The sequence below is a fragment of the Galeopterus variegatus genome, unplaced genomic scaffold (assembly GCF_000696425.1).
Source record: "Galeopterus variegatus unplaced genomic scaffold, G_variegatus-3.0.2 Scaffold8995, whole genome shotgun sequence".
Classification (NCBI taxonomy): domain Eukaryota; kingdom Metazoa; phylum Chordata; class Mammalia; order Dermoptera; family Cynocephalidae; genus Galeopterus; species Galeopterus variegatus.
In genome coordinates, this window is record NW_007735106.1 from 40,979 (window position 1) to 67,575 (window position 26,597).

Here is a 26,597-nt window from a genome sequence, read left to right on the forward strand (position 1 = left end):
GGAACCGGTCTCCACATGGGATCTGAACCCTCGGCGGGAGCACCGCTGCACTCCCAAGCAGCACACGCCACCGGGCCGGCCCAAAGAGGAAGTATTTTCTAAAGACGATATTTTTTATATGTATTTCAGAAGCAATAAGGTGATACAGAAAAATCATGAGTTGTATATTGATACATGGGTTCAGTTCAATACATTGCACCTTTTAAGAGTCAGATGACAAATTGTCTTTCTGATCCTTTATTTATCATGGAAATATAACAACAGATAGTAGAATCTGAAAAAAAATGGTGGTTATCATCACAACTTTAATATAGACATTACCCAGAATGTGAATTTGATCAGAAGATCAAATCTCACTGCAAATGATTTTTATAAATATCTCAATTTACAATTAGATGACTGAACATTTCAGGCTTCAGGTTTTAATTAAGTAACAAAGAAAATCTGAAATGTCTTTTGTGTTAAATAATTTGAAAACATTTTAAAACACCCTGATCAATAGGAAAAGAGATCTTTCTGAAAAAAACAAAATAAAACAAAACAACTAATAAACAACAACAACAAAAAACTAATACTCAGAATCACTTGTTCACCTTGCTGCCTTCTAGGAAAGATATTTTCAAAATCTGGCTAAAGTATGCCATATTATCTCATATATGCCTATAAACTCTTCTTATCCATTTGTTTTAGATGGTAGAATATGCCTTAAAAGGAAGAAATAGTTTACTTCATTAGTAGATTATATACAAAAAGAATAAAGTTTTTGTGGATTTTAATTTTTTAAGTGCTGAAGATTCAATTCAATATTATAGCAATTGCTTGTTATTTTAATTTATTTTGTGAATTAATCACACCTTAAATTGTAGTAGAAGCAGTTTACAGACAAGGTTGGTAAAATTAGGAATCTTGTCATGTTTGTAGAATTTTTAATAAGGTAGCGTATTCTAAAAAAACTTCAATTAAGATCGCAATAGCAACATAAGCCAGTTTTATGAACCATTTGTGTTTATAGCCTCTTACAGATAATGCAGCTATAAAAGAGTTAGAGGAATGTCTGGTTTGACCAGCTCTTTCTGCTAATTAACTCCTAGTTAGGAAGTAATTTTGGGATTCTACTTGATAATATAATTAGAATGAACCTAGAATATTATATAGTAGAGTCACATCACAATTGTCAATTTAATATATGTAAACTCAACTACAATTGCTAGGAAAAAAAGGAATTATTTAAATTGCAGGTGCATTTTTCTTCTGGCTACTTTATTTAATGAGTGAAGGGAGATGGTGAACATGAAACTTGTGTCTCTGTGGCCGGTTTCATTCTAACATGTCTGGGATATCTCATTATGCTTAATGCAATGCTAATAATAAAGGTATGAAATTACAAAAAGAAAATACTTCGTGGCCTCTAAATGCAAAACATTACATTATCTAGGGTTCAGCTGAGGAAGTAGCAATCTATTCCAAAGCAGGAAGAAATTGTCTGTGTTAAAATTATCTAGGTGTTATAACTTCGAGATACTTTCAAGAGTAACTTTAGATTCTGATTCATTCCTTATGCTTTGATGTTAGAAGCAAACCCTTCTGGAAAATTCAAGTTCTCTGTATGGCATTATCAGGCACCAAAAAAGACGAAGGGTGGAGGGTTCCCACAGCAGCTTGTACTCACAGTCGGCATCAGCAAACACAATGCACGGGCTCTTTCCCCCCAGCTCCAGGGTCACCCTCTTCAGATTGCTTTTCCCGGCAGCTTCTTTGATCATTTTGCCAACCTGGAATGGAGCATTACAAAGGAGGAGGCTTAATCTGCTCTCATGAAGACAGGCTTATTGAGCATCTTAAATTATATGATGTTTGTGCCATAGCTAAATTTCACCTGGGAGAAACACTAAATGGCATGTTTCACAATGTAGTACCTTTCAGATATAAAAGCCTCCACCATACAAACATCCAGACATAAGAGAAATCAGAAAAATGCTTTTCAGCAACAGTGTAGAGATACAGAACATGATAGCTGATCTTGAGGGGTATGAGAAGAAAGCAGGTTAATTTTTACTTTAATCAGAACTTCATCTCTCTGTGGGTTGATCAGACATATCACGACCCAACCACACCTCACCTGCTTCACTTTTCATACCTCCACTGACATCCAGAGGACTCTCTCTAGCCAAACTGGCACCTTCCTCACCTCCTGAATCTCATCTTTCTTCCCTTCATTATATGCTCACCTCGACCTGAACCACCTCCAAGTCCTGTCCCTCTTTGGGGTGCAGCTTGGATCTCCGCTCCTCCTTGAATCCTTCTCTGAGGACTCTAGGTAGACATGACCCTTTCCCTTCCCGGCCTCCCACAGAACCTCATGAAGACTCTTTCAGAGTCTGCTTCAAATTGGATTATTTGTATACGTGTAAGTTTCTCAGATTGTTACCTCCTTGATAGAAGTGACAACGTCCTATCACTGCATATCCATAATGTGGGGAGGGTTCTGTTTTATTTATTTATTTATTTATTTCTAAAAGGTGACCGGTAAGGGGATCTTAACCCTTGACTTGGTGTTGTCAGCACCACGCTCACCCAGTGAGCTAACTGGCCATCCCTATGTAGGATCCGAACCCGTGGCCTTGGTGTTATCAGCACCGCACTCTCCTGTGTGAGCCACGGGCCGGCCCAGGAGGGTTCTGTTTTAAATGAATTGGATGGGACATTAAAATTTCTGCCTGCCAGAGTGTTGTTAGAATGCGTGTCCTTACTACAGTGACCACAAGGGATCAGTAGTTTCTATCCCAGTGGACTCATTTAACTGTTAATTGACAGACCTCTCTCTCTCACTCACTCTTTCTCTCTCTCTCTCTATTTCTCTCTCTATTTCTCTCTCTCTCTTTCTCTCTCTCTCTCTGCCCCCACTCTCCAGCCCATCACATACATCTTTGAACAGTGGAGTTAGATTTGACAGACCTCTCTCTCTCACTCACTCTTTCTCTCCCTCTATTTCTCTCTCTCTCATTTTCTCTATTTCTCTCTCTCTCTGCCCCCACTCTCCAGCCCATCACATACATCTTTGAACAGTGGAGTTAGAAGAAAGAAATTGGATCTGTGCTCTGCCCTGCTACTTCAGATAGCTGGAATCCTACTGTTCTGGTTTCTTCTTTAATACTAGTTGTCCCTTTTCAGAGAAAGACATTGTTTTCAATTTTTTTTCTTTGTGGATCACTTCTTATCAAGATTATTTTCTATAGTTGTTTTGTTTTCCCATCTCTAAAACCTGGACTGTTTTATAATTATTTCTTCTTTATTATTTTTATTGAAGCCTTACTCCACTAAAATATTCTTTGTTAAAAATAAACATTTTAAAATGTTAAAAATAAACATTTCCAATTTTCTAAAGATAATTCATTTTATCATGCTTCTTTAAAATTCTATGGGTTTCTTTTCCTACTCCTCATGTTGGATTTTAATAAAAAGTTTCCATCTCAACTGAACGAAAGATAAGCAGACGCTTGCTGAGTGTATGTTTAAATTATACATAATTATTGAACTGATACTATGCATTACAGAATAGAGCATTAATTAATCTACTAATGTTTTCACCTTATTTAAAAGATTTAATGGGACTAAATCAAACCCTTTAAAATAGATTAATAAGAATAAACCTTAGGCTTGCATTGAAAAAACCTTGTCCAAAATTTCTCTCATATCCCATTTTCCTTCAACAACATCCTTCTTATAATTACTTTCAAAAATTAAATTTTCATTTAAGGTGATTAAGAATTTTCTGTTTTCCAGATAACATTTTTTGCCTTTCACCCCTTGAGTTTCCAGAATTCCTCCTGCAACTTTTTTCTTTTCTTTTTCTTTCTTTTAACTTAAGTTTACTGGAGAAACTCTATATAAAGTAGCTAACTTTTGTCTTGGGGAGGGGAGTAAGATCAGAGGTATTTTTTGAAAGCTACAGATGTCAAAAGAACTAGCACGAAGAATGGTTACAAGTATGGGTGAGGAAGAAAGGCTACACTTTTGCTTAATCAAGTTCAGATGGTAAATAAAAGACTTGCTCGAGTTTTCCCAAAAGTCTAACTAAAGCCCAAACAAGGAAACATCAATTTTTGTCCCATGATTTCATTCCCCTACTTGGAAAAAAGTAAAAGTTCATCATTTTTTCTCAAAGGAATCTGAAACGAAGAAAAGATAAGAACTGTTAAGACTATGTAGGTAAACTAGTATGTCCCATGATATTGTGGCATTGCTGTGTGAGGCAGACGTAGCAGACGCTCAGGAGAATGTTCAACTTACTGTGTCTTGCATAATGTGAGGAGGGTTCTGTTTTAAATGAATCGGATGGGACATTAAAATTTCTGCCTGCCAGAGTGTTGTTAGAATGGGTCTCCTTACTACAGTGACCACACGGGATGCAACCTATTGCTTGCCTCTTTTGTGGCATTTGGCAAATTCCCTAACACAAGCCAAACAGCAAACCTGAGGCTAAAAGAAAACCCAGAGAGATTTCTGGGGGCATTTGAGTTGGCACTAAGACTACTTTTTTTTTCTGTGTGGCTTCTAAAACATGTCATTCATACTTAATTCTTTAGTACTTATCCAGAAGTAGTTACTGTACTGGTCTCCAAAGATAACAATGAACAAGATGGTCTTTGAAGATAGCCAATAAGGGAGAGAGATATACAACAAGGCAATGAGCATGCACTTTTATAATTTTATCATGAAAAATGGATGAGGAGTTTTTAATTCAGGATGCTCCTGGGACTGCAGAGATAAGGAGGAGGAAGGCACAGAGAGCACATGTGGTAGGAGCTGCATTAGAGCGGGTTATGGCCACACATGAGCAAGAGCGTGGCGAAATGAAAAGATAGATGGAATAATCAGGAAGTGATGGGGCAGAGTGGCAGAGATGGAGAACATTTGTACAGGGAAGAAGCTCTTCCCTCACATCTTTTAAACTAGTGTTAGAAAATGAAAGAGCGGGGGGAGGAAAGAGAAAATGGACATGGGAAAAGAATACACGTAATAATCATGCCATTTATTGAGTGCTTGGGAGGGTGCTAAATGTTTTACTGCTCATTAACTCACTCAGTTTTATTCTGTACAACTCAGTAAGGTAGATATTATTGTTGCCATTTTACATATGATGAAACTCAAATTTAGCAAGGATACTTCACTTTTTGAAAACACACTGCTAGGAGTGGTTGAGTCAGAATCTGAACTCAGATGTTTCCTTGTCTTTTAATCTCAAGGTTTCTTTTTAGGTAGGTAAAGTGCCCTCAAAATACTGTGGGGGATCAGGGATGAGTCAAGATAAAGAAGCAGTGATGCTGGAGCTGGGATCAGGGAACAGTTGCCCCTGGTCCAGATGAACTGGAGAAGTAAGCGTAAGATCAGGACCTGGAAATGTACATGGACTCCCTATTGAGGAAGGTCTACAATGGTAGATTGAGGAATAGGTGCCTTCCTTCCTTTACCTCCTCAGCTAGAATTTCAATCTGTGACATTGCCATCTTTAAATTTATTACCATGTCTTCAACATTTCCAATTATTTTGTCTACAGTAAATCGTGAACACAGGGTTGACTTTCCCCTACCTCACTGAGGGATTTGCAGAATGCAAACTTTTCCTACTCTGTCTATAAAAAACAAAGAAAAAGTATATATTTATTTACCTAGTGTTAAAAAGATCAAGAAAAATAAAATTTGCTTTTCCATCATTTCAATTCTGTATGTAAAAATGTGTCTTCTTACTGGAGTGACTAATTAGGATTATAAAATAATCAAATTACCCTGACCTCACTATTTAGAAACCTGTTTTGCTTCTCTGTCTGCAGAGAGTTGAAAAAGTAATCACTCCTCAAAACCCAGAGGAAGTTCTAGCACCAATTTGGATGTCACTCTTTCTTCCTGTGAACCCCCTTACAACACTTAATACAAGTCTTAGTGACCTATCACGTCCTGCCTTGCTTCTTACTTGTGTCAGCAGCTTTATAAGACAGGGTTATGCTTACCTCTATACTGTACACCATTAAAAAGCATGCATTATTTTTGCATGACACATCTAACAATGTCACATAATCTAATAGAATGACTCGAGAATGTTTTTGCTTGATTTCAATACTTTCTTTTGCTTGGGACAGAAAATCATCTTAATAAATGTGAGTCCATTCTTCCAAAGTCCACTTTTCAGGCTACTCTCTCTCTTTCTTTCCTCCTGTTTCTCCTCATAATGTCCACGCTTGCCTTTTTTCTTTAACCTTTTGGCCACACTGGGGCCTGAGGCAGAAAATTTAGGGTAGATGAACAGTAACACTAAGGGAAGCTGAGTTTCTGTCTCCGTTTCAGAATGTTCAGGAAAGAGAGAAAGCCCCAAATAAGGAGCTAAGGGTGAGGCTCTGCTATTTGATTTTTATCATCTACAGGATAAAATTACATTCATTCATACAAATCACTGTGGCCTAATTTATACTTCACATCATAAACTTTACTAATCATATGACAAATTCTCAGTGGCCATATTTCTCAGAGAAGGTAACGAACACACTAAAAACAGTTTATTCTAGTCCTTCTGAGTTTGTAATAGGTATTTCGTTTCATCTAAACCACATCTGCTTATGTTCTATAAACATATTTGAAGGCTAGAATAAGGAACAAATCATTATAAGGAACTTTTGTTTTAAGGAAGTGTCGGCTCAAGAATAGTTACATAAAACATGCTTCTGATAGCTGGAGATGTAGACTTTCTTCACTGCTGGTCTGAGTAAATGATATTACCTCTGTTGATCCTGTGAAGGCCACTTTGTCTATATCCATGGAACTTTTGTTTTAAGGAAGTGTCGGCTCAAGAATAGTTACATAAAACATGCTTCTGATAGCTGGAGATGTAGACTTTCTTCACTACTGGTCTGAGTAAATGATATTACCTCTGTTGATCCTGTGAAGGCCACTTTGTCTATATCCATGTGATAAGAAATGGCTGCCCCTGCAGTGGGCCCATAACCAGGGACAACATTCACTACTCCAGGAGGAAACCCTGCCTAAAAGGTAAAAAGAAAAAAAAAAAATTACAACAGAACTAAGACTTTAATTCACAAAAGATGAGAGTATGAGATCGAGGCTGCCCCTTTATGCTAACATGATGAGTTTCTCTACCAAGAAAAAAAAAATTCATCTAAGTGGTTTTATTTTTTTCTTCTTCTTTTTATTTTCATTTCTTAGCTCACATAAAAATAACTTCAAGGGTTGCATTATTGAGGAACCCTTTATCCTCAGGTTAAGTCCATACTTTATGGATCATTGCTTCCATGATGGCTGTCTCAAATTTCACAGTAGTCACTCAGAAAGATTCTATGTATACAAGCGTCTGGTAAATTACTTAGGTAGAAGGAGGGCAGTGTGTTTATTATCCCCATCAGCAAAAATAAGAAGCTAAAGAGACCTTGCATTTTTAGTTTTTAGCTGCTGATTGCTCAGGGTATAATAGCCTAGTTTCAAATCCCTGTTGGCATTATTTAATCAGTAAAATGTTAGGTAAGTATAGTCATCCCATTCATGATTAAACTTTACAGATTAGTTTCAATGCCAGTTGAATTCAAGTAGAAAGCAGTGTGGCAACTGAGTGGGCATATTAAAATTTCATGTCATTTGCATCAAAATGCCTCATTTTGGCATCTCTTTTACCTGTTTTTAATTTGAAATAAAGAATTTTTGGAGATGGGTAAAAATTTTCTAAATTTTAAGTTTCTAGTTACTGACACTTGTTTTTTAAGTTTTGGTAAGATATGAAGGACAGGGCTGGCCAGCTTAGCTCTGTTGGTTAGAGCACAGTGTTATAACATCAAGGTCAAAGGTTCAGATCCCTGTACAGACCAGCTGCAGGGGAAAAAAAAAAAGAAATGAAGGACAAAGGACAATTAATTGTTTGCAAGAAAAAAAATATATTAACACAATTTGGATAGTTGACGGAGATAAGTTTCATGTGCTTTTTTTTTTTTTTTTTTCAAAACAGCAAAGAACTTAAAAGTTAATAAAAAGCTTTTCAGAATATTTTGATATTTTGTAGCAGGTATGTTTCTTCAGCTTTCGAGACCATCGTTTTTCCAGAAAGGGAAGTTGCAATTCAACTTCACTCTTCACTTGTGTCCAATCAGGAGTTAACTGGAGTAATAGGACCGGATTTACTTTCTCACCTGGAACAACCACAACAGCTCAAAAGATCAAAAAGAATGAAACAACTTAAGACACAAGCCATCAAACAATGAAGGATGGTGACCCTGAGGGACTGCGAATGCAGGAGCTGAACTCTCGGGTATCCCAAACTCACTGTCTTAAGGGTTTCCAGGCTTCAGGACAGAGGAGGGGCCATCGAGGCAGAGCCCAGGGAGTTCCCTAAGCTGGAGAGGTGAAGCTGAGGGTCCTAGTAGAGTGAGGCAGCTGCATTCTGCAGGCAAAAGTAACAAAGAAGCAGGAGCTTCGCATAAATGGAATTCTGGAGATTTGAAGAGCATTCCCCCAAGGTTTTTAACAGAGTACGGGTCAGCACGTACATGTGAGGAAACTGCCTAAGACTAGCAAAAGAACAAGAGAAAAATTTATAGAAAAGATTACCTGGGTAACATATGAGGCTTGGAATAGGGCCTGTTCTCCCCAGCCAGAGTGGAAACCTTAAAATTTATGGGGCATTTTAGTAGAGTGATCAGAAGAGTCTTGCCTCAGTCGTTAGGAATAAATAGCCCTAAAGTAAACACTGCTCTGTTATGGTGTAATAAATCTTAAAATCAAGACCTGAAAGGATCAAATTGTTCCCGAATAATGTCACTGCTTCTCAGAACAAAGTTCAAAAATATTTATAGAGATACAAAAAAAAAAAATTAACATAAACAAGTGTGCCATTCACAATGTGTGACAGTTAATCAAAAATGACCAGATATGAAAGAAACTGGAAAATAGGACCCTTAATGAAGAGAAGACCTAAAGCCAACCTAGAACAGACACAGATGGTTAGAATTGTAGACACTGAATATTGTCATAGTAATATTACAACAGTTATTTAACAATATCCAATGTATTCACAAATTTAAATAGAGTCATGGAAGATATAAAAGGATATTGAAGATTTGCACTGGATTTAATGTTACCAAACAAGGAGATGCAGAAGATTGTGTTAGATAGAATTGGATAAAAGTCTCACTCTGTCTTTTCAAATAGAATGCCTTTCTCCCTTGAGGGGGTCCTGAAGATTAATCAAGAAAGTGGGCTGAGTGCTTAACACAGTGACTGGTTTATCATAGCCACACAGTACATATTAACTACTGTTAGTGTTAAGGGTTATATAGTTTTTATAGATTTTTATTGGGAGTTGTCCTGAAGATTAATCAAGAAAGTGGGCTGAGTACTTAACACAGTGACTGGTTTATCATAGCCACGCAGTACATATTAACTACTGTTAGTGTTAAGGGTTATATAGTTTTTATAGATTTTTATTGGGATTTTTGAGCTAATGAGCAATTTTACTAAAAATGTTTATAGGGATACATTTCAATCTCATCGGAGTGAAAGACAAGTTATTACCACTTCCTCGTCTAAGAACTTAAGGACACTTCACCATTTTTTTATTTGGCCTTTTTAAGTATGTTGGAAATTAAAATCAGTTAGACAGTCTGCAATACTTCTAGTATTATTTTTTCTTTTTGCCATATACATGTGAAGCATGGTTCTTAAAAAAAGTCCAAACGGCAAATTTTTAAAACCAACCCATAGAGTAAAAGATTAAGATTTGTTGATACTGTAATATCGAAAAACACTCAAGAGAGATGCCAGGTTTCTGGACTACCTAATTCATATCCAAGAAGTTCAATCACAGAGGGACCAGGATCAACAAGTCCTTCATTTGCTACATATTTGACAAATAGATAAGCATCCATTTGTGTTGCAAAAGGCTTCATTGTTAAATCAAATAGAATTAGAATTCTTTTTTGTTGTTGTTTAAATTGAGAATTATATAGGAGACCAACTTACAGGAATGATTTGGCCACACACACCAACAGGTTCAGGTTTAATGTAAGAAAAAAAGTTTCCATCTGGAAAATAAAACACACACAATTATACACAGACAAATGTATTTGGCATTCACAGAATGATGTTTTGGGGCTGATGTGAGAGGAAGGTGTAGGCAATAATTTGTAGTAAAAGAACATGACTCCAACTATTTACAAAGTGAAAATAGCTCTCAAATAGTAATTTGCAATGTTAGGAACCATACAATTGAGTTAGGTGAAAGTAAAGATGCAAAATTGGAAAAGATTTGGAAGATAATTCTTTCTATCATTATCTTGGAGGGTTGTTTTCTAAATCATCCTTTTTCTCAAAGTTTTTTTAAAAGGGGATGAAAAAGTAGGTAGGCGGTCTCTGGCTAAGAGAAGAACCATATTCAGATGTTTCTGGAAGCTCAAAATTCTACCAGTAATAGAATTTTATTATTATTTTTAATTTTTTTAAAAATTTATTATTTATTATTAGCATATTCATTATTACAAATAAGAATTTTTTAAGTAATACAATTTTAAAAATAGTAAAATTAAAGAAGTATGATTAAAAAATGTCTCTATGAGTAATAAGGCTTTCCTACTGACTTATTCTAAAATGTTGTTTTTTATTTTGGCTATCAAACAATATAAGCAAACTCTCTTAATCTGTGGAAAAAAAAAAGAAGAAAAGACTTTTTTTTTTCAATATATATTTGACTGATTCATGTACCTCGAATTCTAATGTGTCATTCTAAGAGTTACAGTTGTCCTTTGTGTTCAGTTCTGTTCCTGTTCCCACAGAAGCCTTCTGGCTGTCACAGCAAGAACCTTCCTTATCAAGATCTATCTGCACTTTAAATGGCTTCTCTCATTTTGTCCAAGGGTTAGGGAAGACAGTTACTAAAATAGCCACATTTCTTGATACCAGCATGGTCTCAGTCTCCTCTTTAACTTTCTTGCTATCACTTCTAACCTTCTCGATGTTCCAATTAGATTGGCAATGCACATTAGGACCAGTTCCATAGGGTGTTGTATTCCGAAAGTCAATGTTTATATGAATAAAATTCTATTCATAATGTTTCCCACACTGATGCTTTTTCATATTTAATATAAAATATTTTTCATATTTCTATCCCTCTATGTACATACTCCACTAAAATAACATATACATACACACATGAATTCTTAACTCAGGCTATAAACATAGTCCTATCTTGCTTTGAAGTTATTTGACACAAATCAAGGTGAATCGGTTTGTTTAATTAGTCTGGTGTAACTATGCAGAGTTTGACCAGGCACAGATGACCATAACTGACTCATACTGGAACATGTAAAGAGGCTTAAATAATTACATTATAGAAAGGATATAAATGTCACTATTGGAATAAAACCCAAATAAATAATTTCAGGGCCCTTACAGAGATGGCTTCCTCAAATCAGTAATTGTGACCATAAGCACGTTTTTCCTTTAATATTTTCTAAAATATCCATAGCTATCTTTTACATGATTATGCTGAAACAACTTTAAAAGTCATTTGATGAATCTTAACAGAATTTCCAGTTTCAGAACTGCATTGTCTCAAAGTCAAGGGGAAAATAATTTAGCCTTATATGGTTGACATCTTCAAAAGGGAGAGTTTGAAATTTTCCTGCTCTGTAGGAATCTTCTCACTTCTACTTCCAGCCCTGGTAGTTTCCCAAAGCTACTTACCAACTGGTATTGTGCGGCCATGGATCTTGTCAGCCCAGCCTGCACAGTAGCGTAATGTTTTTATGCATCCTCCTAAATCCATCAGATATGCATTGGAGAATAATTTTCCACCATTCATTGACTCCATTGTCTGAAAAAACAGATTAAACTCCAAATCTAAAATTCTGTAACATTTTAGATTTTAAAAAATATAGCCAAAATATTTTAAATAATCATGTACTAGAGAATTTTGGAAATAGAAGAAATCTTAAGTCATCTTGTCTAACCTTCTTTTTTTAAAAAGGAGACTACAAAAAAAGTTAAAATGGGGCCGGCCCGGTGGCGCACTGGATAGTGAAGTTAAAATGGGGCCGGCCCGGTGGCGCACTGGATAGTGCGCTGCTTGGGAAGCGCGGCGGTGCTCCCACCCGAGGAGAGTTAAAATGACTTGCTTGAGGCCATACTGCCAGATTCCTACGGAAAGAGTAGTGAGATTCTGGTATCCAAACCCTAGGGCTCTTCCTGTTGAATTCTGAATGTCCTCCAGCTAGCCACCTTTCTGGGAATTGGTCACAATTTGAAATCTACACAGCCAATGAGATAGTACCTAGTCTCCTTAGTTCAGAGTTCCAATCAGATTTCATTTGTTGTGTGATCTGTTAGTGCAGTCACTAACACTAAATTAACAACTGTGGGTGATAATTTAGTGTTAGTGACTACTAATAATGCGTTAATAATCATTTTCAATTTTTGCATTTCACCTGAATATAACCAAACTACTCACACACACTTAAGTAACACCTGTCTCTTTAATCCATGAATGTTCTTCAGCACAATATTTAATTATAAAGCTCACAGTTTTGCCACTATTATAATAATTAGCATTTGAATGGTCAGGTTACAAAGCTCAAGATTTTCTAGTCTAGTGCCCTAACTGTTACAGGATGATCTATTTCCTCTTTACCTGATTTTCTTAAGCAGAACTATAAGTGCTCTTTAGGATCTAATGTTCTGCTGGGATGGTCACCTGGCAGAAACACACAGGTGACACACTGTTAAAGCTGTCCTGCCTCTGTATTATACTGCCTACCATCTCAACATTGAATCAAATCTGATTTTCGTATGCCTGCACTTTTTCCCCCATGGGGTCTTATGCTAATAGAGGCAGTCAACACTCTGTAATCCACAGGGCAGATAAACGGGAGAAGCCAAATTTTACTATCTTCTGCTTTCTTTCTACAGCACATTTTGGTTCATATAATTTTATAGAACACATCTTCTGGTTCCATATTTTTGTATATTTTGAATTATGCTGAATCTTTGATAGAGTAATATATGGTCCTTTGATTAACTATAATTGCTGATGTTGATTTTTTTTAGAAAATGTAGGCTTCTTTGTTACTGCCATTTTAAGATTCTAAAGGTAATAAAAAATTATTCTGAAACCTGATCTAGGTAGTGGTTTGTGTTAAATTGGCTTCATGATAATGCCCAACTGAGAAGTCAACTGTGGGTGATAATTTAGTGTTAGTGACTACTAATAATGCGTTAAAAATCATTTTCAATTTTTGCATTTCACCTGAATATAACCAAACTACTCACACACACTTAAGTAACACCTGGCTCTTTAATCCATGAATGTTCTTCAGCACAATATTTAATTATAAAACTCACAGTTTTGCCACTATTATAATAATTAGCATTTGAATGGTCAGGTTACAAAGCTCAAGATTTTTTAGTCTAGTGCCCTAACTGTTACAGGATGATCTATTTCCTCTTTACCTGATTTTCTTAAGCAGAACTATAAGTGCTCTTTAGGAGCTAATGTTCTGCTGGGATGGTCACCTGGCAGAAACACACAGGTGACACACTGTTAAAGCTGTCCTGCCTCTGTATTATACTGCCTACCATCTCAACATTGAATCAAATCTGATTTTCGTATGCCTGCACTTTTTCCCCCATGGGGTCTTATGCTAATAGAGGCAGTCAACACTCTGTAATCCACAGGGCAGATAAACGGGAGAAGCCAAGTTTTACTATCTTCTGCTTTCTTTCTACAGCACATTTTGGTTCATATAATTTTATAGCACACATCTTCTGGTTCCATATTTTTGTATGTTTTGAATTATGCTGAATCTTTGATACAGTAATATATGGTCCTTTGATTAACTATAATTGCTGATGTTGATTTTTTTAAAAAATGTAGGCTTCTTTGTTACTGCCATTTTAAGATTCTAAAGGTAATAAAAAAATTATTCCGAAACCTGATCTAGGTAGTGGTTTGTGTTAAATTGGCTTCATGATAATGCCCAACTGAGAAGACAAAAATAAAAACCTCCCCTACCCATCTTATGTGTTGACTCATCTAACTGCTAAACTGTAAAAAAACAAACAAAAAAACCAAAACAAAACAAACATACCAGTAAACATAAAAATGTAATTTTTATAAACACATCAATGATTGGATTTTTTTTTTTTTTNTCATTGTCTGAAAAAACAGATTAAACTCCAAATCTAAAATTCTGTAACATTTTAGATTTTAAAAAATATAGCCAAAATATTTTAAATAATCATGTACTAGAGAATTTTGGAAATAGAAGAAATCTTAAGTCATCTTGTCTAACCTTCTTTTTTTAAAAAGGAGACTACAAAAAGAGTTAAAATGACTTGCTTGAGGCCATACTGCCAGATTCCTATGGAAAGAGTAGTGAGATTCCGGTATCCAAACCCTAGGGCTCTTCCTGTTGAATTCTGAATGTCCTCCAGCTAGCCACCTTTCTGGGAATTGGTCACAATTTGAAATCTACACAGCCAATGAGATAGTACCTAGTCTCCTTAGTTCAGAGTTCCAATCAGATTTCATTTGTTGTGTGATCTGTTAGTGCAGTCACTAACACTAAATTATCAACTGTGGGTGATAATTTAGTGTTAGTGACTACTAATAATGCGTTAAAAATCATTTTCAATTTTTGCATTTCACCTGAATATAACCAAACTACTCACACACACTTAAGTAACACCTGGCTCTTTAATCCATGAATGTTCTTCAGCACAATATTTAATTATAAAACTCACAGTTTTGCCACTATTATAATAATTAGCATTTGAATGGTCAGGTTACAAAGCTCAAGATTTTTTAGTCTAGTGCCCTAACTGTTACAGGATGATCTATTTCCTCTTTACCTGATTTTCTTAAGCAGAACTATAAGTGCTCTTTAGGAGCTAATGTTCTGCTGGGATGGTCACCTGGCAGAAACACACAGGTGACACACTGTTAAAGCTGTCCTGCCTCTGTATTATACTGCCTACCATCTCAACATTGAATCAAATCTGATTTTCGTATGCCTGCACTTTTTCCCCCATGGGGTCTTATGCTGATAGAGGCAGTCAACACTCTGTAATCCACAGGGCAGATAAACGGGAGAAGCCAAGTTTTACTATCTTCTGCTTTCTTTCTACAGCACATTTTGGTTCATATAATTTTATAGCACACATCTTCTGGTTCCATATTTTTGTATGTTTTGAATTATGCTGAATCTTTGATACAGTAATATATGGTCCTTTGATTAACTATAATTGCTGATGTTGATTTTTTTAAAAAATGTAGGCTTCTTTGTTACTGCCATTTTAAGATTCTAAAGGTAATAAAAAAATTATTCCGAAACCTGATCTAGGTAGTGGTTTGTGTTAAATTGGCTTCATGATAATGCCCAACTGAGAAGACAAAAATAAAAACCTCCCCTACCCATCTTATGTGTTGACTCATCTAACTGCTAAACTGTAAAAAAACAAACAAAAAAACCAAAACAAAACAAACATACCAGTAAACATAAAAATGTAATTTTTATAAACACATCAATGATTGGATTTTTTTTTTTTTTGCCTTTTTCACCTATAACAAGAACATCATTTAATTATGACCATTGTGAACAGACACATTTCAGGAAGGGAAAAAATAGCTATTTATTACATATATTGGTGGGCTAGAATAAGGAGAAATAGGATTTATTTTAGAGAAATATTTTGGGTACCCTTTAACAAACTTGATAGATTTTCCACTGAAAGAGTTCAGTGGTCAAGTAAGTTTGAGAAACACAGTACATCATTGGAGGAGATTTACACTGTACTCCTTGACCTTTTTAAAGGTTCTAAGAGTTCTAGAGTAAAGGAAAGAAATTTCTTTAATTTGGTTTAACTCAGGGTTTGCCAAAGTTAGGCTGTGGAATCTACTATGGGAGCAGAAATTAACATCATACATAACTGAGGGGCAGATTACTATTTGAGAACCAACTCCATGGTTAACAGTCCTACATAGGGGCTGGGGGATGAGGTTTTCGTTTTGCTGTAGGGAACATATAGTGATCACTAAAACCTAAATGACTTGCCAGTTCAACCAACTGATGCTTTTGAGAGCTTTTGCTACCCATTCAGTTTGGTTAATACTCACGGCCAGCAGCAGACGATCTCTTTCAATTAAATCAGCCAACTTGTACAGTAACCGCCCCCTCTCGGAAGCATCCATAGTACGCCATGGAGAACCAATTTGAAAAGCTTGTCTTGCAGCCTTCACTGCTTTGTCAACATCCTCCTGTGAGTCAAAGGGAATTCAATTCAGTAAGCTAAGTATACCGGGTTAGCAAATCCAATGGCAACAACCCTATAAAATAGACTGAAGCTCCTCACAAACAGGCATTGTGTCTCCATTAGCCCACGGTCTAGCACATTGTGCGCACTGGACTGCGGTATGTTGGAATTATAACTGCTGAATAATCTTTAGAATGATGAGCCCCACATTCCTAGCACATGTTTGATTTCCTAGAATATAACTATGATAATATTTTAATAAATGTTATCATTTGAGTGCTTACCCTATTTCAAGCCATGCTGTAGTAACTTTACACATAAGAATCATTTAATTCTCAATATTTTTACAGGACAGGTATGTTTCCCATTTCACAGATGAAACGGAAGCACAGAGAGAAAGGAGATTTGCCCAAGGTCAACAACTACAAGTAGCTGAACTGAGTTTTAAACAGAGCTGGACTGTGGATCTCTTGCTGTTCACCACACATTTGGTGATGGGATTGCCAGGGTTCCAGGCAAAGCTCACGATCCAACACAGCTAATATCTTCTTGGGTGTCTGGGGACTCTACAGCCTGTCCACTCTCATGAAGAGCCTATTGAAGGTGAATAAGAACTTTTCTTTGCTGCTGAAGAGTAACCATTGTAAACATGTGCTTCTTCCTTTTGTGCAGAGGGAAACAGCACGGGGTAGAGGAACCGGTGTAGAGAAGGTTCTGCATGTGACAACCCTGCATTTCCCACCTGGGTACAAAGTGATCTCTTTCAATCACTCACAAGGCAAAGAAGTCAGTTTCTTCTTCTTGACTATGGCCCACTAATCAGAAGTCACAGAAGGGATGCCACACTCAGTCGAACCTCCTTGCTGTCACCACGTTACCTTCACGCATGCTTTCTTCTCTGTTGTGTTTTTCTAAACCAGGTGTGCTCCTCTGGTCTTTCCTCATCTGCCTTGGTTATAAACTTTGCCCTGGCCACTTTGCTACCCAACAGATCCCTATTCAGAACTCTTCTGAGCTCCTATAGAAAGAATATACCTACTACAAAAATCATGGCCTCTTTTATTACTAATTTTTTTCCTGCCCTCATCAAATCAGTTGTAAATACCTTAAACGCATAGATCTTTCTAATGTTCTTTTGTACATAGTACTGACCACTGCATGGAACTATGTATGTTCCACAAATCATGACTGCATCACAGGGTATGTATGTGTGTGTGAGTGTGTATGAGTGTGTATATGAGTGTGAGTGAGTGTGTGTGTGTGTGTATGTGTGAAATTACCCTAATTTTGTTTTAAATTGCTCACAATTAAGCTGAATACCATCCAAGGATGACACTTTCCCCTTGGAGAGGCATGGACCTCAAATTAACATCCCCCTGAAGGCTGTATTCAATGAAGAATCTCAAAACTTAGAAGCCTGTAAACTAAAATGCAAATAAACTATTTTTACAATATTTATCACCAAACTAAATTGGTCTGGGGAAAGAGGGATATTTTAGAAGTGTAAATTTGTTCTGATTAAGTGATAATATTTACTGACCATAAGCAAAGATTCACTGTAATACATCACACACTGGTATATTTCATTCTCTAACTTTTGAGAGAAAGATGAGTATATATAAAATATATGCATTTATTGCTTGCCTTTCATGAGAAATACATATACAGTGTATATTTGGGGCATTCAGTTAATCACATTGTTTCCTTATATTTGGACAATATTTTATGCCATAGATTCTAACCTTTCCCAAGTTAAATTCAGAGAGCACTGCTTGGAGGGAAAAAAAAAAAAAAAGCAAACCCCAAGAATATGAGATTGCCAGAATGATCTGTGGATAGCACAGCTTATAAAATATATGCTGGTCTGTGTTTAAACAGCTCTGTATGACACAGCTTTCATTCGGATCCTTCTGTTCAGTGTTCTGCCATTGGCCTTAGCCAAATATGGGCTATCACAGGCATCCTTGCTTCTCAATAGGAGATGAAGAAACTGGCTTCAAGACAAATAACTCTGCCATATGGAAAACACATCCCTGGAGAATGCTGCTATAAATAAAGATGTTCTTGGGGTTATGCCCTTTGGATCACACTCCTCCTTCTCTCACATCTTATATTTAATCTTGCAGGAGCAGAAATACATTAATGGTAGTCAATATATAGCTTGGAACAAAACAACTGAGACTTGATTTCTGATTTCTCCTTCTTAGCTATGCAAACTTTGAGGCATCCAACCATCCATCCATCCATCCATCCATCCATCCATCCATCCATCCATCCATCTTTCTAAAGATTTGGTAAATGCTTCATTCTGCAACATTCTTATCAGTAATGTGCTAGTGATAAAATAGTGAAGTTAGGAGATTACCCTTTTGAAATATTTAATCAAATGGAAGAAACATACAATGAAATCATCACCCCAATTATTATTATAAACTATGAAAAATATTCTAAAGTGAAATATGTTGTGACAAGACTTCTCTGAGGTTTAATTTTTTTATCTTTAAAATAGGGGTAAGTTACATCACTGGGTTGTCTAAAAGATTAAATAACATTTAAAGCATACTTTTTTATGTGACAGACATTAAGTGTTCATTAAATGGTAGCAATTGTTGTATTCCTAGCAATCAAAACAACCTTAAAATAACTCCCAGCAGCCCTAGTATACTTTAATCCTTCCTTTCAGTTTTCACTGCCCTGTACTATTTTAGGCCTTTATTATTTCATATTGTTAATAGGCTTTCCAAGTTCATTCCCTTCCCTCCCCAAACTGTCTTGCCAATTGCACCAGCCTAATGTCCCTTAAATAATTTTATCTTATCACTTTCCCTTTAAAATGTTTCCAACTATTCCCTTATTTCTAAAGTCTCAAGGCCAAACTCCTCTGCCTGATTTTCCACCTCACCTATCCAACTTAGTGTTCTCATCTTTTCTATTCTATCTGACCCAGGTCCCTCTCACCTATTCTCCTGTAATTCTCCTTGCTTAGAATGTTCTACCATCACACCACTTTACTTTCAAAATCCTACACATTCTTTAAGACTTAGCTCAAATATTACAACCTACCTAAATTCTCACCAGACTAATCCAGCTTGATGATAGCTACCAGCTATGAGTCGATTAAGCTCCAGGCACTAAGTTAAGTCCTTTACAGCTCCACAGTTGCTACTATAGTTAAGTGTCATGGACCTTGTTTTAGAGGGAGTAGACTATGGCTCACAAAACCCAGCAGATAGTAGAATAAAAATTTGATCTGACTTCAAAATCTATTCACATACTTCTGCAAGGCTGCTTTCATAATGATCTCCCTTGCAATGAATATTTCTGCTATGTGCATTATAAACTATAATAGTGCTTACTATTAAGACTACAATAGGCAGGTAAATAATATTTAATAATTTAGTTACCTATCTTATAAACTCATCATGTTACATTGACTTCATATAAGGATACGCCTTCTATAATTAAATTACTTGTAATTTATGTAACCATTTTTTAACAGATTCCACGATATAACAAAATATTTACATTATTCAAAATTACTAGGCATAAGAGGTTTTGTTTTGTTTTGTTTTAATTTCAGGACTAGAATTTCTTGGATTTTTTCTAGGACTGGCGTTTCCAGAGATAGAATTTTTGAATTAACTAGAAAGCAATTTAGTATATTAATTCGGATTTCCCACCATCACTGACAATTTTGACTGTAGTATTTGAAGTGTTCCTTTTTTGAAGAAAGGACCCACAAGCTGAATGGACTACGACAATTCAAATGATGAGATATCAAACGCCTCTTAAGTGCAGTCCAGGAGGGACTGAACTCTTCACTCACTCCCAGATGGTACATTTCCATATCAAATTCATTCAGAGTTGGAGAAAATAGTTATCAGACCAGTTTTACTTTTACACCTGTCATAGGCACTTACTCTAATGGACATTTACTTTTATCCCTACCAATTAGTTTTTAGGTCACGCTTTAGTATTAAAAGCAGTTTTTGGAATTAGTCAATATCAATTGACTGAAAGAGCCACTGAAGTGAAAAGAAAACAGTTCCCACCCACGTCTGTGCTTTGCTTTGTGACCTCCATTTGTTCTTGCCCCTCCTGTCTTTATAATGCCACTGAAAGGCGGTATATAGCCCATTGTCAGCTCCATTGTACTCATAAATTTAATCCCTAAAACCTTTTGGCTCATTATCTAAAGAGTCAGTTCCAGAATATTAGGTTTACTGTGACTATGTACTTTACTAGATTTGTACCTTTCACCAAGCAATGTCATTAGAGTTTACTATAGGCTTGTGGGCAAAATTATGACAACAGCAATAATGATTTAGAAAGAAAAATTTTTGAATAATTACAAAATAAAAGTATACGAGTGCCAGATGTTAAGCAAACAGTTGCTTACTATGAAAAGTTTGTATTATAAACAATTTAGTTTGAGAGATCAAATGTTCAGCCAATTTGATTAATGTTGTGACCTGATTTGAAGCTTTGCTGGATGTTAATGAGGCTTCTTGATCAAGAGCAAGAGTAATTGTCACTAAGAACAGAACAAATGGAGGGAGAACATTTCTAAGGCTTTTGGTGTGATCATCAGTTTTCTTTTCTTCCATTAAGAAGAAGATAAATCCCACAAAGTATGCCAGGAAAAGTCTTCAGACTGCCTGACAATTTTTCAGCTGGAAAACCAGGCACAGATTTTTTTTTTTTTCACTGCTGAAACTAATCCCAGTGGCAAAGCAAGATGTTGAGCTAGGAAGCCAGTGCCAAAGCTCAATGTCCAAAGCTCCAGAGAAAAAAACATCAAGAATATTTTTCCTTTTGTTAATTGCAAACTGCAAACAGATCTGCAGTCTCTCTCTCAGTGGCATTTATACCTCTGAAGAGAGAAACCAGGCAGCTTTCAGGAGCTCACTCTGTCCTTACCTTGTCCTTTATTGCTTTTCTCACCTCCCAGGCTTGCTAGAGTGACTCAAGCAACTAGAGGGACATTTGAGGTAAAGTAGTGGTGAATGGATCTCTAGAAGTTTTTGATAAGAGGTATTCTTTCCTCCTTGTTGAATGTGAAAAATGAATTTATCATCTCTTTCTATCTTACATTACAGAGATTTAAAGCTTGATAAGTCTGGACAACCAAATACCAGAAAATTTATTTCAAATTAGACTTAAAAACACATACACTTTTTTAGGTATGTGTTTAGATAAAAATTCTGAAGTCTTTTACTATCTTATCCCCAGGCTATTTAATATTACCCTATCTTACTTTTATTGTGATTACAGGTAAAGTAGTAACCCTCCCAGTCACAGGCTATGGGGTCAGACAGACAACATTTGAATGCTGATTTCACTATTTATTAGCTATGTCACCTCTAGTAAATTACTCAAACTTTTTATTCTGCCACTTCAACATCATTCATAAGAGTGGCTAAAAATAGTTTGCTCCCCATTAGGTTGATTCAAATATAAATTAAAACTGTATTTAGAATTTTAAAAAATTATCACCAAATGAAAGTTGGTTTTCATTGTTACTATTATTAGCTAGAGAGTAACAATACTTTTAACCTGTTATTCAATTTAAGTCATTTAAAAATATTTTAAGGTATTGATGAATATTAATTCAATGATTTTTAATGAAATACCTTGGTAATATATTGTTCTAAAAGTCCTATATTAATTTTAGTTTTAATTTCTTCATGTAACTTGAAAAGAACAATTTTATATGAATAAAGCATTTCTGTCCCTTTTAAACTTATGATCAATTCTTTCTTATGCAGTTTGTTTGTATAATAAATTTAGGCACTATGTCAACTGAAAAACAAAGAAAATGTGAAAAAGTCATCACAACACCCAGAAGCACAGGCACATCACCATTACATGACTACTGAGTGCCCTGTATATACCAAGGACAACTTAGAAAATTTCCCCAGACTGCCCCAAAAGCCATATTTTCATGTCATGTCTTCTTAAAGTTGCCGTGGGGTTTGGGAGCTCAGAATAATGGCAAGGAACAAAGAGACCTGGCATAAAATGAGACTAGTGTTCAGAAACTAACCTTATCTCCTTCTTCTACTTGGCAGAGTTTCTCTTCAGTTGCAGGATTAAAGACAGGAAATTTTTTGCCACTCACTGAATTATGCCATTCATTGTTTATGAAGATCTGTAGGGATGAAGAGAAAATTGGTAAAAAGTCATTTAAATATACAGAAAATTTTGGAAACTTTTATAAGCTTAAACTAAAGCATTACACAATGCCTAAATGAAGAATATCCCTTACCCCTCAAAAACTCCGTGGCTGTTTAAGACATTTTACACATACATATGCACACACACACTAAAATAAAGTGATGCTTGTAAGTTTCACAAAGGTTTGCAGTCATTTCAACACTAGAAAATACAGACTGGAGAAAACAATCTAGAAAATGATGCTTTTACCTGAAAGAGCCATTAATTTGAGGCAAGAACAGAGTCTTTGGTGGACTTGATCTTCATAAATCATTGCTTCTAATTTTCCACTTCAGATTTTGAATATACTCATTTTGGGCTACTGGTGATTTGGTATCACAAGTGACTATTTTCGGATCCTTTATTTTATTGTTTTAAAGCTAGCTTGGGGGGAGCACTTTAAAAGAAGTTTCCTTAGGAAAAGCTAGCTAGCAATATTTTTCACTGACCTTTTAAAAGCATAGTGGTTTCATTCTCCTTTTTAAAAGACAACCTAATAATTTATTTGTCCTCAAGTGAAATCAGCTACTAGACTTTTTAGTGATCCCTAAGAGAAAAAGACATACCTCTAAAGAAACAGAGGGGTCTAGAAAACATGGAATTTTGGTTTGTGTGTACTATAAAAGAATAGAAATACTAAGAATATGTCATTCAAAAAGTCTCAGTTTTGACTTTTGCTTCCTTGAATTTGCATTTCATTAAGGAACCAGCTTTGATATTTTATTCACCTTTCAGTAGACAAAAATATTTGAAACAGCCAAATTAAGAAATACCTCTTTTGTGATGAATAAAGCTATGTTCTGTTTCTGACAAAAGCTAGGATTTCCTCTCTCTCTTTTCATCCCTTTATTTCTTTTTTATTCCTTTTTCTCTTATTCATTATTAAAGTATGAAAACAATCATAAGTGTAGTGTGCAATGTTACATATTACAACTTTCTCTTAGACTTATGACAAAATGAACTAGTTCATTTAATTTTGAATCATGGATATTTGATACATGTAATTTTAAAAGAAGGGTGATATATGTGCTAGTTTATAACATGTAATTTAATTCAGACACCCCTTCTTACTTAATATTTAAAGGTAAGTTAGTGATAGTTTAACTCTGAAGAAGTATGTATTGGAACACTGCCCCCCCAACAAGGTTTAAACCAGTTGCTATACTAAACGCAAATCACTTAATTATTAAAAATTTCCTGGTAACGTCTATCAAAATCATATATTGTTAGATTAGTTACTTATATTGTGCATATTTGAAATAAAAGCAGTCTTTTAAATTAACTTAACGTTTTCACTAAGTTAGATACTCTATTATGCAGCATCTACAACATTGCTTATAATTCTACCAAATTAATAAAATGTATATTACTATGTATCCTTAAATGTTTGAATAATTAATTCATTCTGTATTTACAAGATTATTTAGACAAAAATATTTCCTTAGTCTCCAAAACTACTATTGTGAAATTTGTCCCTTTTTAAATACTCATTTTTAAATGTCTGCCTTTCCTTTCCAGCTGTAAGCTCCATAAGGTCAAGGAGACTATGTTTCCCAGTTTTCTGGTTTATCCTCAGTGTCTAACACAACACAATCCCAGCCCTCAAGTGATTTTAGCCTCAGTAAATAGTTATTGAATAAAAAACTTAAAATTGAATCAGAGAACCTACAAAGAGTCAACTACTCACGTATAAGACCCATAGTATTCGCCCGAGTACACTATATTTGTGATCTGCTAGAAGATGGGAGGAGGATCAGCCTCCTTGTTTGCCTGGTCACACCAACAAGTATTCAACATAACATAAAAATACAACAAAACAGCATCATCCTATATAGTTGAAGGAGCTCAAAAGAATTGTAGTGCTAGCCTGGAACTGACTGAAAAAAAGATGTGGGAGTGAATAAGTAAAGGGCGAAGGGGTCCAAAGCAGGTCAGATGAGGAGACTAAATGTGCAGAGACATATACGGGGGTAGGAGAAAGAATGGAAGTATCAGGAAAATCCTTGTTTCTCTTACAGGGTCATTGAATACAGATAAAGACGATAAAATTCATCATAGTATCCTTCGAGAAAAAACACTAGCATCTTAGTTCGACTGGAAGAAAGATAACTTCAGATTAAAGTGCTGACTTGCTTGATGTCTCAGTGTAAATCAGCACTCTAGCAATCAGAAACACATTTTCCAGTATCCCATAATTCCTCTTAAAGAGCATTTTCTTTGCTGCATCCTTAGCCATTACCACTTAATAGTTTTCTTCCCAAGGGATGGCTGGAAACTACCTTCATCAACTTGTCCCAAATTCAGCTCATTGTCATTTCTAGCTTTATGCTGCTCTCACCCCAAACTAAAGTTCTCAAGTTTTTGCTCATTCACATTCTCTCTCCCTGTCTCTCCCTCCTGTGGTTTAGCCCGTTATCTCCTTCTGAAGCTTTCACTAGTTGCCCGATTGGATGTAACCTCTTCTCTTTTCCAGCATAACCTTTTTTTTTAGTCTACTTCTATTAAATTACTTATGCTCTGCTTTGTGTTAAAGTTAAATATCTATATACCAGTCCATGAAATTCCAAACAAAAAACTAGAGACGTCATGGTACCTGCCCTCTATCTTTTTAATCAGCCTTTCACAACCTGCATCAGATTCACTCCCACTTGCTAATTCTGCCTTCCTTCTGCCTAAAGATTGTATTGCCTCCTCGGACTTTACATCTCTAAACAGAGAACGTACCTAGAACTCCTACATTTTACTATAATACTACTATTATTTTACTATCATTTTAGTAAAATTATACTTCTACAGTATAATACAAGAAAAACGGCATGCAGAACTAATTACATTTTGTTAGGCCGATGATGAAACTTTCCAGCTCTCACCTGAGTTCTCTTATTCTTACGTCTGTGATAATTTGTGGTTTCATGCTCTCAATAATATGCTCTCAACACATGAGTTTATTTTACTCTCTTCATGTAATCTCTTCTGATGATGGAATCATTACAACATGTATGTACCTTCTAGTTTTATTATCAGAATCTTGTGTCTAAGCTTATATAAAACTCTGCCTTCAGATTAAAGTCAGTAAATGTCTTGTAAATGAGCATTAACCGAAAGGAACAACACAGGTTTATCTGGCAGCCTGCAGGCAACTGAAGAGATCAGCTGTAGATGATTCCAAATTACCAGCAACTGCTCTGCATTATTTGGTTTCAACCTTTAATATAAACATCACCATGAACCCAACTTTTGTTTGAACTTGTGCTTACATTTGCATAATCCTGAACGGTCACTTTTATTTTATCAGAAAAGTGTTTGTCAGATAATGAGTAATTACTTGAGACATACTCTGGGAGTTACTGTGGGAAAATGCAAGATGAGTTAGCTATGGCCCCTGCTCTCAAGGGGCTTACAGTCTAGAGGACAGTGTACTTACATCAAGACCAGCCAGTAAAGAATTAAAGGTGGTAAAATGAAATGGCCAAAGCATTGCTTTAGCCAATAAATTGCATAGCAGGACTCATCGAAGAAAGGGAAGCAGGCTGGAAGAATACTCCTTGAAGGAAGGAACTGGACTGGTGCGAAAACAATGAGCAAGGGGAGGGACCAAACTTGGGATCTTCATGATACAGCAAAGAGATCGGCCCCAAACAGAGAGTTCCAGTGGAAACAACTCATAGATAAGGTCATAAGGTTTTTAAAGGTCTGAAAATGAAGTCAGTTTGTGACGGATCTTGATCCCCAGAGTAAGAAGCTTGAACTCTATCCTGAATGGAATAAGAGAGTGACAGGATCAAATGCATATTTTAGGAATAATGATTTTAAAGTACCTAAAATTGATCTGGTGTAGAGCAACCAATGTCCAGGAGACTAGCCCAGAGATGACTTTAATAATTCAAGCATGAGGTTAGAAGGCTTTACAGTGGAGTGATGTAGCAGTAGGGTCTGCAAATTATGAATTACGTACATTCTGCCATTAACAGAGGTCCTTTAGATTAAAAACAGAACTTAGCATAGATGAAGTGATGATCAAGTTCGCTATAAGGGCCAGGTACTGCACCATTCTTTTCTTTCCCTTTGCTCTGGAGCACTTACTGG

At 35.8% G+C, this 26,597-nt stretch overlaps 1 protein-coding gene across 1 annotated transcript in view; it reads right to left on the bottom strand.

Moving 5' to 3' along the window:
* LOC103608935 (aldehyde dehydrogenase, cytosolic 2) overlaps window positions 1-26,597 on the bottom strand; it is a 54,899-nt gene that overhangs the window by 18,338 nt on the left and 9,964 nt on the right. The window contains exons 2-6 of the mRNA XM_008593323.1: window positions 22,342-22,446; window positions 16,159-16,299; window positions 11,737-11,862; window positions 6,920-7,033; window positions 1,670-1,772 (exon numbers count right to left, since the gene is read on the bottom strand). Of these exons, the coding sequence (XP_008591545.1) occupies window positions 1,670-1,772; window positions 6,920-7,033; window positions 11,737-11,862; window positions 16,159-16,299; window positions 22,342-22,446 (589 nt within the window). The remainder of the gene's footprint in view (window positions 1-1,669; window positions 1,773-6,919; window positions 7,034-11,736; window positions 11,863-16,158; window positions 16,300-22,341; window positions 22,447-26,597) is intronic.